The sequence below is a fragment of the Miniopterus natalensis genome, chromosome 6 (assembly GCF_054644295.1).
Source record: "Miniopterus natalensis isolate mMinNat1 chromosome 6, mMinNat1.hap1, whole genome shotgun sequence".
NCBI classification, from domain to species: Eukaryota; Metazoa; Chordata; class Mammalia; order Chiroptera; family Miniopteridae; genus Miniopterus; species Miniopterus natalensis.
This window is the reverse complement of record NC_142086.1, coordinates 37,353,434-37,368,865: the sequence shown is the minus strand read 5'-3', so window position 1 is coordinate 37,368,865 and position 15,432 is coordinate 37,353,434. Positions and strand designations below refer to the sequence as shown.

The window sequence follows — 15,432 nt, the reverse complement described above, 5'->3', positions numbered from 1 at the left end:
TGATGCAGAGAGATCCAGTTGGCTGCACGTGAAGGAAAGCAGCCTGTTCCTAGGCCCCTTTGTCTGCAGAGCTGGTTTCCTGGCCAGTCTCTGGGCTGCTCAGGGAGCCTCACTGGGAATTAGGGGCAGGCCCTTCAGTTATAAATGAGGTGAGCAGGCCCTGAGTCAGAAGGATGGATCAGGTTTCACAGGGAAATGGTTTGACAGGACACCTGTCCTTGCCTGTTGGCTGGTGTGCTTGAGAAATCCATTAACGGAATGTTTTTGCAGCTTTAATCCTTTTACCTTCCCTCAGATCCCGCTTTTGCATCCTCTTTGTGTATTCTTCCAGCTATTTTAGTAACTTGTCTGCATTAATCAAATGCCAATAGGCCCACTCTTGTTTCTCAGCTCTCAGCACGTCAGAAGCCCTGGTCACTGGAGCCATCTGGGAGTTTACTGATTTTCCTTACTTTCCACAGAACTCTGTGCTTCCTGAGAAAGCCCATGTTAATTTAGGTTCCAGACAGAACCCTGCTCACTCCCCTGCCTTCTAAGTGCTCAGTGTCTTAAGGGAACATGTATCTTCTGATCTGTCGCGTCCATAGGACCTTGGATACACAGACAACAGGGATTTGTTCAAACACAAATCATGTGATGTGCTCTGTGTTTCCTCTTCACATTTATAGAGTACATCAGACATGCTGGCCAGGGTGAGAAAAGGCAAATAAGACACTTAGAGGCACGTGGGTGTGGCTGCCATCACCAGGATCACCAGAGAAACCACAACTGACAAGTTTTATCTTGAGCCCCTTTTGAATTTCTTTCTCACAACCTTCTAGATTCAACCCTTCCTTTATGTAACAAAAGGCTCAGTAGATCTATGAATTAAACTACAATATTTCGTGTATGTTCATACATTCTCATAGCGCAAAAAATGTCAAATCTTAACTGTAGGCTCAGTTCCCCGATTTTCATGGAATTCACACACCCAGTGACAGGTGCACTGAACCTCAGCAGGATGCCTTAAACTCAACAATCACATTCAGGGAGGTTCCTCACTCCATTCCCTTCTCCCTGAGCCCTCACTCAGGCTGCAAATCAAAGCTCAATCTGTTTAAGGAGTCAGGTAACATGGTGCCCTTGGCTGGAGGCTGCGTGGTTACCAACGCCCCCATCTCCACGAGCTCACTTTAAAAACCTGGCTTTCTACCCACCCAGGCATTTCTCACGTACAGTCAGGCCTTTCCTCCCTCCTGCCTGTTCTCAGGATTCATAAGACAAGCCTGCACTCATCTGCTGAGGTTTGGATGGGATCCACCAGGTTGCAGGGGTACCTCAGCAGGCTCCCTCCTTTGGCAATGCTGCCAGGACAGCTCAGTAACCTCGTGGCCATCGGCAAGTTTCTGGGCCGACTGCTAATTCTACTCCCCACCTCTCGTGGCTTCCAGGCCTCAACTTGTCCCTGTGGTGGCTTGTTGCATCTGTGGCCAATGTTACACAGCACAGAAAGTTCTGCTCTAACAGAGTACTTCCCAGTGGCATGCTTACCCCATGGCTCCTCCCTGCACCCGAGTCCCTTCTTGAAGATGGAAAAGCGCAAGGGAAGTGCAAAGCTCCTAAGAGCTTTCTCTGGCAGACAGACTTGGAGGTGGGGTCTGAGAAGTGAAGAGTGCTGGGCACTGCTTCCCCGTGTGGCCTCTGACAACACAGAGGCTCTCCAGCGCCTCAGGCTGTTTCACCAAGGGGCAGGGAATCACTACAATGCTCTCCACCTCCAGGTCACCTGAGGAACCATGGCTTGGCGTGATCCTAAGATCAGTCCCCTGAAATAGAAGTGCTTTGCTTGTGAATCAACCACAGAAGCAGAGTAGAAACTGGAGCCCGACAGTGCTTTCCTTGGGTCTGAAAGCGTAGCTCCTGGTGAATCACTGGTTTGCTGTGGGACAGGCAAGCATCTCAGAAACCATGCATCCTGAGTAGTGACTAAGCCTTTTGCCAGTTGGTTGCCCTGGCACACAGACCACTGAAACCAAACCCACTGTAACCCACAAGGCTGAACAAAATCAGGATATTCTGTAGTCAGCACTCGGCACAATACCACCCCTCTCTCCAGGCATTACTGACACAGTCATTTGGCCAGACGGGAGCTAGAGATGATCTATTACGCGAGGCACTGCAGAAGATACCAAGAGGACAAAGACACAGTTCCTAATCGTGAGGAGCTTTACTCTAATAGATGAGACATCAAAATAGCTTGCAAGGCAGGACCCAACAAGTCGCCAGAGAGCTGTCCCCAAGCGTAGTCCCACCTCCACCAGCCCTCCAGCCTAGGTCAGGCCACTTGGCTCTCCTGAGAAGGTTTAGAAAGGAGGTTGGCAGAGTGAGTACAACTCCCCTCTTTGCAGGCAGAGTGAGTGGATAAATATGTTTGCTCTCTTTGGGATTTTTTCTGCCTGTTCAATTGCACAAATAATTTTGGCTCCAGAGAGTTCTCCTGACAGCCACGGAAACATGACATAAAACTTCTCAAACACACTTTCTGATGAAAACAAGACACGCTCTCTTTTATTTAAATAAAAAACAGTTTCCATGGGGGGAAAAAAACCTTTGCAGATGCCAAACACATTCGCTGTTAAATCTTGTGTTTTTTCTCCTTTGAGTTGTGGTGGGGTTTGCACCCAGATTTGAGGGAAAGCTGAGGATGGAGAAGAGATTAAAGGGCCAGGGGGTGAGGGCAGAAGATCAAAGTCATGACAGGAGGTGGGCAGGAGAGGACAGGGCATAAAGGGAGGAGTGTGAGAGGAAAAATAAAAATAAAAAGAACCCAGTTTGCAATGTCATTAAATGATTTGCAATAAATTGGCCTAATGCTTCAGGAATTTCTTGGCTTGAACCAATTAAAAATATATTTTTTTAAAAAGACATAAGAAGAGAATGAGAAATGTGATTAATCCCTGAAGACAAGTCAAGGGTGGGAGCCATGTCTCCACCGAGTCTGGCAGCCAGATGAAGGGAGATGTCTGCAGACCATCTCGTTTATCTGACTCCAGTGCTGCAATGAAGCAGGGCTGGTTAGCAGAACTGGGGAGTTTCTTTTGGACCTGATGAAGGAATGAAATGGTTTGAAAAAATACACTGAAGAAAGAGAAGGAAAAAAAGACTGACTTGCCAGCAACCCACATCACACATATTTCTCTGATCAACTCAATATAAACTATAAACTTTAGCAGTGGGAAAATTAATGTGAATCCTGGTGGTCTGGGCTCATCAGAGCCAGAGCTAGATCCCAGATCCTGGCACGGTCTTTGGCAGACAGGCAGCCTGCACAGGAAGAGGGAGAGGAGTGGAAAGGGAGGCCAAGGCACTCAGGAAGAATGAAGATGAACAGAAGAATAAAAGCAGAATTCCAGGTAGGAGAGGCAGGGACGCCCTCCTAGGGCCAGTGACGCCCACAGACGTTCCCACCTCAGCCCCCACACCTGGGAACTACATATTCCCACAGAAGTGGTGGCTTCCGATGCCATCCCCCACCACCTCCGACAGTGGGACATGGAGCCACATTCACTGGCATCTCCCCTCAAAGGTTCCAAAGCTTCCTCCAAACATCTCAATTTATTTTAAACAGCCTTTTACATTTCTCGTATCCATCAGTCTTTCTAAACCCTTCCTGAATTTCTTTGTATCTTCAACCTGTTTGTATCCTGAGTTCTCACTTCAGCCTTTCTTTCTTACTCCCTTATAACTATCAGGTTTTGGTGACGAAGCCTTCGTTCACTTTCTGCGTGCCCTTTCTGATCTCCCAGACTTCAAACACATTTTATCTAGAGTCTGCCTCTTCCTGAAGGCCTACTGTGTTCCAGGCCCCATGCAGAGCAGTGTGGTCACACAGATGAATGGCAACATTCCTGCCCTCCAGACAATGAGACCACGGCTAGAGAGGGCTAGGGAAACCAACCAGGGTGGTGAGGAAGCTGGGGAGGCCCTGCTCCAGACACCTGGGAAGTTGAGGGGGTTAAGAAAAGATTCCTAGAGGAAAAGATAGTCGAGTCTTGAAAACTGAGAAGGAATTCATTAAACCAAGGGAGGTAGGAACTTTCCAGGGAAGGGAATGGAAAGGAAAATGCTGCAGGCAGATGGAGCTTCATCTAAAACCAAGGGGAAGTGCCAGGCGAGCTGAGGAAATGGCAGTTTCCTGGGTCTGGGAAGGTGGGGTTCAGAGAGGGGCTTACGTGTACCATGCTACCACCCAAGTCCTAGTCTGTGATTCCTGGGATTGTCAAATGTTTCTGAGTAGAAGGGCAGTCACTCAAAATTAAGCACAATTTTCCCCATAGGGGAAAAAAAGCCGTTTTTTTCCTCAGCAAGGTTTTTTTTTTTTTTTTCATTTTGCTTACATTTTTTTCTCACTGATAAGAGTCCTTTATCCTAGATGTGAACATTTGTTTCATTTGCAGGACAGACTCACTGTCCTTTAGTTCTCAGGGTTATTACCAGACTCTAAAAACGATTGAAAGTCTAAAAACAAGATCAAAGTAGAAATCCCAAGACTTCTCCACACACAGAAAAGGAAGAGCCAAGGGACTCCTTGTTCTCGATTCTTTTTCATTTTAAAGCAGGGGTGGGGAACGTCCAGCCAGCAGGCCACGTACAGCCTGTGAAATCATTTGGTCTGGCCCTGCCAAGGCAACCACAGGTGGGACTCAAAATTCAATTAAGTCTAGGAGCTTTTTTCATAGCTAATTTTTAAGTTGATCATTTTGTATGGCCCACGAATGATGTTATAAATATCCAAACGGCCCTTGGCAGAAAAAAGGTTCCCCACCCCTGGTTTAAAGGAATTGTCTTGCATCATGTTTCCTAAAGGAGTCCAGTGATTTCAAGCACATAATGACATTTTGGTAGACAGCAGACTGCGTATGACACTGGTCCCATAAGATTATAATGGAGCCGAAAAATTCCTATTGCCTGGTGACAATGTAGCTGTCATGATGTCACGGCACAACGCATTACTCACGTCTATGGTAAACAGACCTACTGCGCTGCCAGTTGTATAAAAGTACGGCCCATGCAATTACATACAATGCGTAATACTTGATGGTAATAATAATAATGAATGACTGTTACAGGTTTATGTATTTACTATACTTTTTATTTTAGAGTGTACTCTTTCTACTCATAAAAAAGTTTGCTGTAAACAGCACGCAGTGCTGTGCCAGCAGCACCTCAGACATCTCGTGTTTATCCCAATTCTGTTGCACCATTTCCTCTTGCGCTTGGTTTACTCTCCTGTTGTTTTGTACAGTAACACGCTCTGCAGCTTTGTAGCCCTGGAGCAGTCAGCTATACCATATAGCCTTGCTGTGCAGTAGGCCACGCCATTAGGTCTGTGTGAGTAGAGTCTGCGACGTTTGCACAATGATGAACTTGGCTAACATTTCTCAGGATGCATCCCTGTCGCTAAAGGGCGCGCGACTGTACGTACATAGTTATAAAAGCTGAATTTACAAATTAGGCACACTAAGAAACGAACAATAACTACTAATAAAATAGAACAACTGTAACAATAGGCTGTGACAGAAGTTATGTAAACGTGGTATTATTAAGTAAAATAAGGGTTACTTGAACACAGCACTGCAACACTGCCACAGTCGATCTGATAACCGAGATGGGCACTAAGTGACTCCAGCGTGGAGATGCTGGAGAAAGGGATGATTCACGCTGTGGGCAGGGCGAGGAAGGATGGTGTGAGATTTCATCACACTACTCTGAACTGCACACCTGAAAACTCATGAATTGTTCCGGAAATTTTCCCATTTAATATTTTCAGACTGGAGTTGACTGTGGGTAACTGAAACTATGGAAAGTGAAATCACCGATAAGGGGGCACTGCTGTAATCCTTCCTTCAGCTTCCTGTGCAGAAGGCTTCTCAAAGTGCTCTGGCTCCTTGAATCTATAATTCTACTCAACACACTATGTGATCCTCTCCTTGGCTTAGAAAATGGACCTGGGGTTTTATTTAAGTATGTAGCTGTGTATGCAAAGAATAGATTGAGGAAAGTACGATCCACTGAGGTCTGAGTATGTCGTTGGTAGATGCTCCAGGGTCTTGAGGTCGTCTTTTGGTAAATATTGACCATCACTAAATAGAGAATTGAAACTCTGGCTGTTTAAGGCAGGCAGTTGTTGCCCAGATGCCCTGAGCAGAGCTTATACCACACATTTGCCCAGGCACTTGTGCCAGGTCTGATGGGATTAGTATTGCCAACGCCATCTGAATGTCGGGAACCTTCTTTTGAGTTGTGAATTTCTGCTTGTATCCAGTGGAAAACGGAGTTAATATGACTTTGGCCTAGAACTATAAGGTACTTCCTAATCACTTCCTATTTACATTTCAGGTTGCTTAGCACCTTTTGGGTCTAAGCTGTGTGGGTAATTTTCTTGTCCAACTGGCAAAGTACAAAGCAGCTACATTTTAAGCTCAAGCTAGTTCTCCTTTTCCAACTATGTACCCCCATATGGAGCTGTTTGTCTCTCCCAGCCAAGTAGACTCCCATCAGCCTGGTGGGTAGGTTCAGCCCCAGCTTTCAGATCCAGACTCCCTTCCCCCTTCTGGGCAGCTCAGGAAGCCACCTGTGGTTTTTTCCCCCACCCCAACACATCTTCATACCGCAGCCAACCCTTCATCCCAAAGCAAAGGGCTTGCATGGAGCTCTCTGAGACATCCAAGCCAACAACAAATGTTTTTCCAACTTGCAACGAAGGGTTCCTTCTTGTTCTGTGAAGCAATCATTGGCTGGCTGAACCAGACAGGGAGAGAGGTGGTGCTGGAAAAAACACTCTAAGTTTGTTTGTTTGTTTTTCTTAATCACAAAATGTATATTTCCAAAGGGAGAAGAGACGAGAAACAATGAGAAATGGGAGCCGGGGTGGAGTGGGGAACAGGATGGGGTAGCAAGAAAGAGACAATCACCTGTGATTAGATTTGGGTCCTGAGTGAATGCACCATGGAAATTGTGCACTGGAAATTAAACTCACTATGGAAGTATCCGCCCCGGCCTGGAAATTGCACTGGGCTGAAGTCTAAGTGCACCATACTGATAGTTGACTTTAGTTGTTGAACGTCAGAGGAAGGTATGTAAGGACTCAAAAAATTAGAGATAAAGGTCGTCTCCCACACATTCTTCAAGCTCAACTCTGAGTCTTCCTCGATCCCCCAAATTGAATCACTGCTTGCCTGAGCTCCCTTTAAAATCTGTTTACATCTCTGTGAGGCCAACTCATGGATCTGGCTGGCTTTATGGCTCACATGTTTCTGCAGCCCATCTTCCCCTTTAGACTGAGAGGTCTTCAATGGTCGGGACTACATCTCACTGTGCCCTGTTGGGAAGTCTAAACACTCCAATTCTCGGGACACCAATATCTAAAACATCCAAATACTGAAGCCAGCGTTGGAGAACAGATGGTTTGCTGTTTCCCAAGCGGGACTCGAGTCCCTAGGGATTTTGGACTTACCAGCCTTCAGAATCATGGGAGCCAATTTTTTAAAATGAATCTCTTTTTCTGCCCCCTCTCTTATATACATGTGAAATTGGTTCTGCTTCTCTGTAGGAACCCTGACTAAAACAGGGATGAAGGAAGCTAGAAATACAGTACTTTAAGAAATAAATGTCTACAGTGGTCCTTAATGTCCTGCTCTAGTTCAGTGTCAGAGCCTAGACCTTAAAGAAGTGTCTGATAGGAATCAGAGTTGGGGGGAGCTTGGCAAAAGAAGACAAGGCATCAGATTGTGGAATTCACCAGTCTGAGGGCCCGGGTCAGCCAAGGCTGCCCAAGCAAACCAAGGACTGTGTGGCTGGAAGACTGAGCAGCCGTGTACCGACAGAGGCCTACGTGGGCAGCCCTGTGGGCTACAGCGACCACAGTGTGGTGACACCGCGGGCTACTCTGAAAGGAGCTGGGAGGTGGAGTTCTGGGCTGGAGAGCAGGTGTATATAGGGAGTAAAGAAATTCACAGGAAGTGGGTTAGTTTTCTCTCTCTTCCTAACAAGCCAGTCCTCTCTCTTGGTTCTGGCTGCAGTTGGAAGCTTTGCTACCCCCTGGACTCTGTTCCGAAGGGCTGTTCCCAGAATGCAGTTGGGCAGCTGAGGGTTGGACTCTGGCCCAGAGGCTCCCTCAAGAAAACACTCCACAAATGTTTGTTGACCAAACTGGTGAATGAATAAAGCCTGGAATTTATAAAATGCTTCAAAATATTACTATCACATATTCTCTCATTTGGTCCTCAAATAAAAATAAGCCATGAGAGTGATGATGTACTATTACTGTGCTCATTTCATAGCTGTGGCAATCAGAGATTAAGGAACTTGCTCAAAGTCATATTAATTCAAAGTATAGAGTTAAAACTTAAACCCAGTATCTTTTGTTTTTTCTTTGTTTCTTGTTTTTCCCCGTAACACCAGTGTGACTCTTCATTGTAATCATGACTTACGTTATGGTAACAAAGAGCCTTGTCACCTTCTGACCTTCCTTTAAGTCATAGAGTCCTGGAGACAGCTGCCTAAGGAGAACACCTTCCTTTCCTGCCAGTCACCTCACCTTTTTTTTTTTTAAAAATATGTCTTTGTTGATTCAGAGAGAGGAAGGGAGAGGGAGAAAGAGATAGAAACATGAATGATGAGAGAGAGTCATTGATCAGCTGCCTCCTGCATGCCCCCTACTAGGGATTGAGCCCGCAACCCCGGCATGTACCCTGACCCGGCATCAAACCACGATCTCCTGGATCCTAGGTCGATGCTCAACCGCTGAGCCACGCCCAGCCGGGCCTGCCTCACCTTCTGATCCCTGATGCCAGAGAGATGATAATTCGGGAGCATGTGCCTGGTATACATGCTTAAAGGCCTTGATGGAGCAGTTACAGATCCACTCTCAATTACACCAGCATCAGCCCAAGACCTCACATTAGCTTGAGAACTAAAATTCCCAGGTACAGAATTCCTACCCAGTAACCACCTATTTTATTTCCAACCTCGACTGGAACCTAGGGATTACAGGATAATTGGGAGAATTAAATAAAAACTAGAAAAAAGTTTAAAATGAAGACTTATGTAGGGGTAATTACTTGAACAGTAGATTATTAGAGGTAAGGGAGAGAAAACAGCTTTGACATTGCTTCCAGCCCTGGCGAACTGGTTATGAGCACTTGCTCTGCTGCGTGAGAACACTCCTAAGTCCGGATCGGGGTCCTGGAAGGAGGACTACAAGTCCACTGGCAACGTCTGCTGTTGGTTCAGGTGTGCAGAATGTGAACATTTAAGCCATGTCAACTGTCCGGCCTCCTGGTATAAAGCTTGTGAAAAGAAAGGTAAAAGGAATGAAGGAGATCAAACTCAAATGCATTTCAAGGTGGTCTGAAGTGGGGCATTAGCAGCAAGAGAGATTTACCACAAATAACATTTAGGCTCAACAGGAAAAGCAATCCTCTACAGAGGAGACTGGGCTGGGCACCTCCACATAGAGAAGACAGTCATTATCCACTGGGCCAGGACAACCTAGAGTCGAGGGTAGGAGTGCACAGGTGAGACTCTTCAGGTGGTGCAATTTTACCTGAAGACCAGAAGCTGAAGTCACTAGGTCAGGATGAAGTCCAAGTACAACCCCCATCCCCCAGCATCAGGGTAAAAGAGGTGTGGACCAGGAAGGTTCTGCTGGAGGCATCTTCCATACCCCAAATCCCCAAGCCAGGCCTTAGCCCCCATCATCAAAAGCTCCCGTGATCTCTAGAAGCTCACTGAGACGCAGGAGGCAGAGTCTTGCCAGGTAGGCCACACAGCAAATGCTCTGAGGACGAACATCTGCACACACACAGAAGAGGCCCGAGGAAAGGAAGTCTCCAGTGCTGGGTGTGTGCGTGCGTGCGTGCACACCGGCACGCTGCTGCCCCGCCTCGCCTCTAAATGCAGACTAGGCCTTTGGTAATCCCTTCTCCTGCTCAGCCTCCCTCATACACCAGCCAACCAGCAAAACACAGCCCCCATTCTGCTCAGGAATGTGCTTTCGGAAACTTAATCTAACTGCTGAGTCTGGGCCAAATGCCCCATGGCATTAACCCAAAGACAGCACCCCCTTTTCCCGCCTCTCCCGCCTTCCTGCTGCCTCCTCCAAGTTTGGGAGGCTGCAGTCCCACTCCACTGACTCCCTGTTCTCCATGACACAACCCCCTCCACGCCTGCTCGCTCTCCCGATTTCCAGAACCTCTCCGTCCCAAGTCAGGCCCAAACATTTCACTTCTGATTCATGTCTAAATGACAAGCCAATAGTTCTTGGCTTTCAAACAAGACTCGGTTGGCTTCGGCACAAGCCCCTTCTTCTCTCACTGTGCCTTTTTGGGCTGCGACCAAACCCTTCCCTTTGTCCTCACTGCCAAATGCAGATCCCTTTAAGCATTAGAGAAAGAAGTGGCCAGGAATTTTTTAAAAATAAAGCTATAAATTGTCTTTCCACACACAGATACACCTTGAAGTAAAAGGAGGGCTCCAAAATAAATCTTCTACTCTCCAACTCTCCCTTCCTCCAAACAATAAAAGGTTCAGCCTGGCTTCTAATTAGGCCAAATGAATGGTTATGGAGTGTGAGCCTTCACAGACATGCGCTGACCATTTGCAGATGAACTCTCCCTCTGCGATGAGCAGCGTTATCCTCCAAAGGCTCAAGTGTTGCTAAAAAGCACATCTTATTTGAAATAATGAACAACTGGAGCAACCTGATTGTCTGGCGATAGAAAAAAAGATTCAGTGCCTTACGGTGGAGACACTCAGGATGTTCTAGGGCCGTGAGTGATGATCCTGCTCTGGTGGGGGTGGGGGCAGATGACGTAGGAAGGGGCACGAGGGAACCTGCTGGAGTGATGGTTACGCGGTGTATACACATGAAAAATGCGTCAGGTTGCTCACTTAACATTAGTGCACTTTGTGTGCTCTACTGGATGCATTTTATATTCAATAAAAAAGAAAAGTAAAAACGGTCATATGGCCAATGAAAAATGCTTATCATCCAATGTTGAGGAGAAGAGAAGGGTGGAGACTATATATCCAACAGCATCATTACAACAGTGTAAAAATACGGGTCTGGAAGAACACTGGGAGGGTGCACTCCAAAAGGATAACAGTGGTTGAGTGACGGTGGGCTAAGGAGAAACACTGTTTTCTATACATTCTAAATGTTCTATAATGTAATTTGAATTACAGTTGAAAAATATAATAGAAGAATATGATGGAAGCTTAGCTCTGACCTCAACCTTTCTTTTTACGAAGAGATAGCTCCTTTGCACCCTCCCCTATCCTCACCCAAGTCTCCTGCATCCTCAAATCACCCCACAAGCACAGCTGGAGGGGAGGGCTCAGCTGTTAGCCCAGGCCGGCCCCCCTCACCGAGTACATGCAGCCTGCTCCCCAGAGGCTCGGCACACAGATTCAAAGGGTGCTCCTACCACAAAGTGGCTCTCATGCGGGATGGGGGGGTGGCTCCAAGATGCAGCCCAGGCTGGTGAGCCTGGCCCCCTAGGGAAATGGGAACCCACCCTGCCTTCCTCCCTTCTGAGAAAAGGGCTGCTTCACTGTTCCTGTGGAGTGCAGTCCCTCAGGGATCTGGGAACCAGAGGGAGAGAAGGGTCTTTTCTCCCCCACTCTTCTACTCCCCATGTCGCCTCACTCTCCTCCCAAGACCCACCTCGCAAAGCCTAGGGCCCCCAGCCGACTGTGATGGAGGAGCATTTCAGAAGTTTGCTGCCTTAGGCATGCCCCACAACCTCAAGACCACCAACCTCCTGGACCCATCTCACCCAGCAAGGTGGCAATGGTGGTGACATGGAAGCCCAAGGTAGGGCTGTCAGAGAGAGGGGGGCACTGCCCAGTCATAGGGGAACAAGTTCTGAAGATCTCAGTTTAAATCCATGAAAGTTTCAACGAGTTTTCCTATGCCCTACACTCCAGGATCCAGGAAAGGGGAGGTAATTCTAAACGTTGCCCAGCTCTAGACCTGGCATGTAAGAGTGGGGTTAGGGGCTGCTCTTCAGCCTTTGGAAGTTTATTTAATCAATCAAGTCTCATTTGCCACATTTACAGTGGGTAGAAAACCAGATAATGTGTATGTGGTTCCTGGGTCATAGTTGACCCAAGTGATGATTATAGTAAGCGCAGCACGAAGTCCTCTGGCAGCGTCCTTGGACCAAACTATCACCTAATCTCCTCTTTTCTCTGCTCTTTAGCCCTTTGTCACACAGTTTCCTTTCCATTGTGTTCTGCTGTTTATATTCCAGGCATTTGTAATATGCGTGCCCCTCACTGAGAGGCAGGTGGCCAAGTGTGGGATGGTCAGGCTCTGTTCAGACCACACAGAGCCCTCCCTCCCTGTAAGTGCTCCAACTGCAACCGCTGTGAGGATGTAGCACGGAGGACAGAGGGGACAGTGAGCAGTTGGCAAGACCACCTAAAGCCACAGAGTGACCAAGGGGAAAGGCATGGCCCAGTTCCGGGGCCCACAGGAACAGCTCAGCCACGTCAAGTTCCCTCTTTCTAGACACTCACCCCAGACACTCCATGTCTTGGACTCAAAGTGGCTGCACCAGAGCACACAGCCCCTGCCGCTGGGATTGCTGGGCAGCTACCACACTCAGATTTAACATTTCAATGAGCAAGACCCCTTTTATGGTAAGATTAATGACGGGGGATATGAACGGTGGGTGGGGGGGGGAGAACAGGAAAGAGGAAGAGCCTGCACCGTGGCACAGGGCAAAGCAACAGCACTCACTGGCTAGTGTCACAGTGGCTGGCACGCTGGCCACGGCCCCCACAGGCATCCGGGCCACACACTGGTACCGTCCCACGGTGCGGTTGTTGAGGGCGGTGATGACGAGTGTCCCGCGGGTGATCAGCATGCCCAGGGCATCATCCGAGCCGTTCAGCTCCTTCCCGTTCAGGCGCCAGGTGGTGCTCACCCCCGGGGGTTCCACCACGCAGCCCAGGATCACTGTGCCCCCAAGCTTCTGGACAGTGGAGGGGGGCTGCACAGTGACCTGAGGGACCTCGTCTGCAAGAAGAACAGGGACGCAGTATAAAGTGACAATCTCAAGAATCCAACAGCATGACGTTTTAGAAGCACAGAGCCCCGGCAGCCTTTCAGAGCTGAACAAGCCAGAGGAGCTGATCTTTCTCTGAAGACTCTACTGTGCGTAGGTCCATTTCCCAGCCTGTCCTGGTCCCAGGAAGGCAGAAAGGAGTGTCAGCGCGGTGCAAAGGCGAGCGATTAGGCTCTGGAGTTGGACAGACCTGAGTCTGAATCCCAGTCCCACAGCTTCTGAGCCACGTGACTTTGGCCTTTTGAGGTCTCAGTTCCTTATCTGTAAAATGGGGCTAATACTTGTCTCACAGGGCTGTTGTAAAGCTTATAACAATGTAAACTGCCTGCCCTAATTTCAAATCATAAGTGCTCAGTACAAGGGGGTTATTATTGGTATTCCTCCTCCTCTGGTATGTATCAGAAATGATTAAAATACCCAACTATAACTCTAACCCATGTGATGCTGCTGAAATCACTTCTCATCTTGTATTATCGAGCGTGTCCCTGAAGGCTAGTGGGAATGCAGTGTTCTTTGAAATTCTGGAAGAGGAGGGGCTTTGGAAAGGGTTATGGGAGGATGGGCAACGCTTCCATTTGACATGGCGGGAGGGGGCAAAGTGTTCTGCCGAGAAGCAGGCTGAGAAAAGGGAGGGACAGCACTCACTCAGGTCCGCAAGGCAGCCCGCTGTGGCCAGGAGGAGGCAGGCGAGCGTGACCTCGGGCCTCCTTCCTCTCTGAGTCGTCATCATCCCACGCAGCAAGGTGTATGACAAGGGTCCGAAGCCAACGTCCCATAAGCCACCAGAGTCACTCAAAAAGATTCTGCAATCCTCTGCAACACTGTTGAGAGAGAGCGAGAGAGGTGGCCATGGTGAGAAGGCCTGGAATGCCATGTGGTGGCCACAGAGCCTGGCGTGTCCCCTCACCCCAGCTTCCATCAGACATGCTGGCACACTTAGAGTGCGACCGGGCTGTGCTGCTGGAAGACCCGAGAACACACTTGTGCCATTTCTCATTAAAAAGAAGCTCCTTCTAAGTTACCCTCACCCCATCCTGAGCTAGAAGGTGGCTGTAAGAATGCTGCAGCCTTGGATGGGGAGCAGCAAGGACGGGGAGCCCAGGATGCAGGGGTAGAGAATACCTAGCACAGGTGCTAGAAAGGATGAGCACTCGTGACCATTTGTTTGCGGGAGGCCAGGTGTCTACAGCCACATGCTGCTAGCACAGACCACTATGGACAGCACTGCCATCCCTACAGTGCATCTGAACCCCTTGTTTAGGGGATGTTACCAATTAACAAGTCCTAAAGTCTCAGAGAATCCAAGATCTCGATTCTCCCCAACCCTATATTTGTATCTCTATGAACTTTTTTTAATTCTTGAAATCAACCTACCCTCCTCAGCTTGTCTCTAACCTCTAGTCCCACAAACACAGACAAATGTCACACATCAGCCAAGGCCCCCACCTTCTACAAAACGTGCACTCCTGACGACTGACTGACCATGGTGCCTCTCCAGCCCAGAACAACACTCCTTTGGGGCCCTAGATTTCACTGCACCTCCAGCCGCCTGATGACCCATCTCAGCTATCAGCCTAGAACTTGAACTCCTCCCCCTCCACAGTATTATTTCTTTAAGCCTCCCTTAAGCTACAGTCCTTGAAAGACTCATCAGAATCAGAGAAGCGAGTGTGTATGCTCACACACACTTCAGTTACATCCTAAACCAAGATCTTGCTTCCATGCTTTTTGCTGCTGCACCTATAGAACATAAGGCCAACAAGGAAGGTGTGTCACCACCCTTATTTAGCAGGGGGGCAGTGGAATGGGCTTCAGATAACAGTGCAGGCAACATGCCAATGGTCTGGACAGTAGATGCATCGTCCTGAATCATTTCACAGTGGGAAATATTAGTAGTAATTTCCAGGAGGGTGACATATATTCAAAACATTAACTCTTCTGGACCAGACGACTCTTTCAAAGACTTACAGTCACCACTGAAAACTCAGGGAAAGTGGTTACACTGCTCAGCTGAGCGATGCATTGTGCTCACCAGTCACTAGAGCTCTGGCTGTCTACACACTCGGCTGCAAGAGCCGGTCCGGTCCTCAGCTCTTCAACCACCATAGCTCCTGACACGGGGATGAGGCCTGAGCTTCCGGGCTCTTGCTCTGTGTGAGCGGTTTGCCTAAACCTTTCCCTTCTCCAGGCTCCTTTGGCTATTGACCTGGCTACTGGGAGACAAGAGGGCCACATTCGCTCTGCCCAGCAAGCACCCCTCCAAACCAGATGGAGGGCCAGCCCCACACTGATGTCCTGAATGTTCTCCAAGAAAGAG

The 15,432-nt window shown here is 48.3% G+C and overlaps 1 protein-coding gene across 6 annotated transcripts in view; it reads right to left on the bottom strand.

Annotated features, from left to right (window-relative positions):
• Positions 1 to 15,432, bottom strand: part of BOC (BOC cell adhesion associated, oncogene regulated) — a 69,406-nt gene that overhangs the window by 21,463 nt on the left and 32,511 nt on the right. For all 6 annotated transcript variants that reach the window (XM_087818167.1, XM_087818164.1, XM_087818166.1 and 3 more), the window contains 2 exons: positions 13,761 to 13,936; positions 12,788 to 13,066 (listed from right to left, as the gene is read on the bottom strand). In XM_087818167.1, coding sequence (XP_087674293.1) covers positions 12,788 to 13,066; positions 13,761 to 13,845 — 364 coding nt within the window. In that variant the 5' untranslated portion in view covers positions 13,846 to 13,936. The remainder of the gene's footprint in view (positions 1 to 12,787; positions 13,067 to 13,760; positions 13,937 to 15,432) is intronic.